The sequence below is a fragment of the Zootermopsis nevadensis genome, unplaced genomic scaffold (assembly GCF_977971745.1).
Source record: "Zootermopsis nevadensis isolate Lab colony 2312 unplaced genomic scaffold, Znev_1.0 Znev_ptg000002l, whole genome shotgun sequence".
NCBI classification, from domain to species: Eukaryota; Metazoa; Arthropoda; class Insecta; order Blattodea; family Termopsidae; genus Zootermopsis; species Zootermopsis nevadensis.
The window spans coordinates 7,768,370-7,772,063 of NW_028259134.1; the positions used below are offsets into that span (position 1 = coordinate 7,768,370).

The 3,694-nt window shown below is 34.7% G+C and overlaps 1 protein-coding gene across 1 annotated transcript; it reads right to left on the reverse strand.

Annotated features, from left to right (window-relative positions):
• On the reverse strand, positions 1-3,694 carry Aatf (Apoptosis antagonizing transcription factor). The gene has a single exon (XM_022072279.2). The coding sequence runs from the start codon at positions 3,104-3,106 to the stop codon at positions 1,625-1,627; it is 1,482 nt and encodes a 493-aa protein (XP_021927971.1). The 5' UTR covers positions 3,107-3,694; the 3' UTR covers positions 1-1,624.

Consider the following 3,694-nt stretch of genomic DNA (forward strand, 5'->3'; position numbering starts at 1 on the left):
TTCTTATTTATTAAAATATTTGTTTATTTAGCACACATTTCAACTTGTAAACCATCATCAGTGCTTTCCATACATGACAGTGTTTTACAAGTCAGCCTCTACCATACACACTTTCACTTTTTTATACATAGCACTAAAAATTATCTGTAAAAAATAACAGGAAAGACCAAAGTACTACTTGAAACACTTTAATTGACAAGTCTCACAACTTTACCCAATCTACGGATCACACATGGACAGTTTATGGCCCCCATATATATTGACAGGAAATATTGTTCATTGATTAACTTGTTTTAATTAAATAATTTATTTTCAAAATCACAATTTTAGTGAAAAGTAACGTTCCTTATTTCCTTTTCCTTCAGGTGTTTCTTAACCAAAATTTTACTGTGGATATTTAAAGAGAGACACAAAAATATAGGAATAATGTATTAAAAGAACTTAAATCCTTAAACTGACAACTAACATGTATATTTCAACATGTCATAGGCTAAAAACTGCATTTATTGAACAGTTTGTAAAACAATGTCAAGGCCTCCTGAATCTATGCTGTTCTGTCCATGATCATTTTCCAATAAACATCAGAACAGAAGAAAGAAAACAAGCGTTCATGTATTTTGGTGAAACCTGTTGATTATGATTTTACACTACCTGTAGTGTAATGGAGAGTTTAAAAAATGATCACCAACCAACACTTGTCAATTATATACACAGTATTCCTTTCCAGAGTACATAAAACTTTTTACACACAATAAAGTGTGCCAGGAACTAAGTGGAGAAATGAAATTAGGGAAGATTTTATACCAAAATAGGGAAAGAGTTGACATAAATACAAGAGGAGTGCTTTGTCACAAGACCCATTCTCATAGAGATGTCAATGGATGATAATGATAAATTGGTGCTTCATCTTGCTACTACAAAATCAGGCCTGTGGAGTCAGAAGCAATTTTAGGTGAAGTCGGAGTCGGTAGAAATGTACCAACTCCGACCTTGATACAAAATCTTAATAACAATTTCTATCTATACTGTGTGAGCTGCCGGCGGCCTCACGCTTACGGAGATTCAATGACACGTTGAGCCACATGGTGTGGGAATAATGCTTTGTAACTTTGGCTCCAGTATCTTAAGAATACAAACTGTATACAAATCAACCGATTTCTACAATAACCATTAGACGTATATTTAAATAAAGGTTATACGTCTAAAAAGTAGGCTGATGATTCACGTGGTGGTGATGAAATCTCTTATGGTGCCATTTACCATTTTAGTAGGTTTACCCTTATTAATACATATTGAGCTTTTATGAAGGAGTCGGAGATTTTAGTACCGACTCCACAGCCCTGTACACAATTTAAAACCAGTAACTGTGCTGAATGGTAAAATTCAAATGGAGGAAAATTGCAGTATTACAAGGCAGCTCCTTAACCAATGCAGTGTTACTCTGAAAACAGAACAGAACTGATTTTTAAAATTTTAGTAAGTAGTGTGTAACCTGACTTTTGGAGCCCTCTTACGATCATTAAAATTTTGCATTTCCATTTGACTACAAACTTATCAGTGGAAACAATTTCACTTTAATAATCTGAACTGCTAGCTTCCAAAGATTGCCCAGGCCTACACATGCTCAATATCTCCTGCCATTTCCAAACAGTGAGTTATACAACTCAGTTTTTGCTTCTTCACTATAAAGATTTTGAGATACAGGTGCCATGAAATTGATGAGTTTGGAGTGTACTGCATATCTAATTTTACGACCCTTTGTTGCTCTTGTATCTATTTTTCGTTTCATTTTACTTCTAAGTTTTTGGAGTTCTAGCCATTGTCGTCCAAGCTGTACTGGATCAGTAACATCTGATGACTTCCTCTCAATCAGTTCTCTTAAAAGTTGATGATAAAAATCTGTATCATCATATATTTCAGTACTATATTCTTTAGACTGATCCCGCTCTGTCTTCAAATTATCTGCAGTTGTAGAAACAATGGGTTCTTCAGAATTTTCTTGCTGCTGCTGTGGAATCAGTTCTTGTCCCAAGATACCATAAGATGACCTCTTCAACTGGGAACGCTGTATGAGTCTTTGACGATTATTTAGAATCTGCTCAATTTGTTTAAGTGTTGACTGTTCAAAAGTTGAAAAGTTACGACTGCTGAGTTTTCCTGCCAAAACACGTGTCTTATCATTCCACTTCTGAATATTTGCATTGCGATATTCTAGATACATCTTGTGATGATCACTGATAAGTTCAGAATAGTGTTCCAATGTTCGGTGTTTTGTAGTATGTTTTTTCTGTTGATGTAGTACTTCATTCTTGTCATTACTTGAGTCACCATTGTCTTCGTCTGTATCACTACATATCTTATCCACTTTCTTTGAAAGACCTTCATATTTGGCCTTTTTGTAAAGTGTTTCTGTTTCAGGATATGACTTGAACTTTATTGTTCGAAAAGCAATCAAACTTTCCAGTAAAGTTGTAACTGTGTGTATAGTTTGTTGTATTTCAGCTTTAAACTCAGGTCCCCCTTGTGCAGTGAACTGCTCAAAGATGTTATGCTGTGGTAATTTATTGGCTGCAGTCAAAGTCTTCTGTAACATAATTCTACATTCCAGTAAGCAGTCCCATACATTTAACTGATTTCTAACAGCAATGCCCTTCTCTGTTTCTGTCTCCATGCTCCTGCATGAAATGTGTTGAAAACTGTTTGTATCTTCATCATTCTCTGGTTGTAACACTTTATTCCTATTTATTTCATCAGGAGAGTCTTCCTGATTCTCATCTTCTTCTCCTCCACTAATGTATGAATCGTCTGCTTGTGAGCTACCCTCCTTACTTGATTCCAATTCATCATCAGTATCACCTCCTTGCATTTCAAGTGCTTTTCGTGATATCTTTGCCCCATTGTACCTTTCATCCCCTTCTTCAATCAAATCTATATTTCTTTTCCTAAGTTCGTTTAAACTCTTTTCTTCATCACTAAAGCCATCTTCATTTTCAACAACTTTTGCCACTGTATCCGGATATATATCATCCTCAGGATCAAATGATGCTGGTGCAGGATTGATCAAGTCCACAAAACACTCTGATAATGACTTCCTTTTAGTCCCCATTTTCACGTACTTTCACAGAAAATTAGAATTGTTATTATTTTAACTTATGTGACTTTCACCAACACAAAGCGGCAAACATATATTAGTTGCGCAAAGGAACTACGAAAATCACTCTGCACACATGGCCACGCATGTAATCTCAAACAAAGTTTTTAATCCACATAAGTACTTAGAAAATTCCCTAGAAACTTCTTCCATCCATATAACAAGTTTTAATATTTTAACTGAGTAGAGACGGGATGGATCTTCAACAATCTTCTACTTTTCATTGTCTCTTATAATTAAGAAATAAAAAAAAAAAATAGCTTGTAATTTGAAAATAAATTTTCATTAACTTGCCGGACGAGAGAACTAATGTGGCAACATTGACATCACGTATACCAACAGTCATATAGTGTACTTAAATATTATAAAGTAGATTATTTCTGTTTCCATACTAATATAGAATTTATTTGAGTGTTAAACAGTTTATGATTCTTAGCGCTTTTATAAATTTAAAATCACTGACGCAGTTAATGTGATTTGTTCCTAGAGAATGGAGAATACAACGACCATAACTGAAAGCTGAGGAGGCCTGCGTCGCCCTGT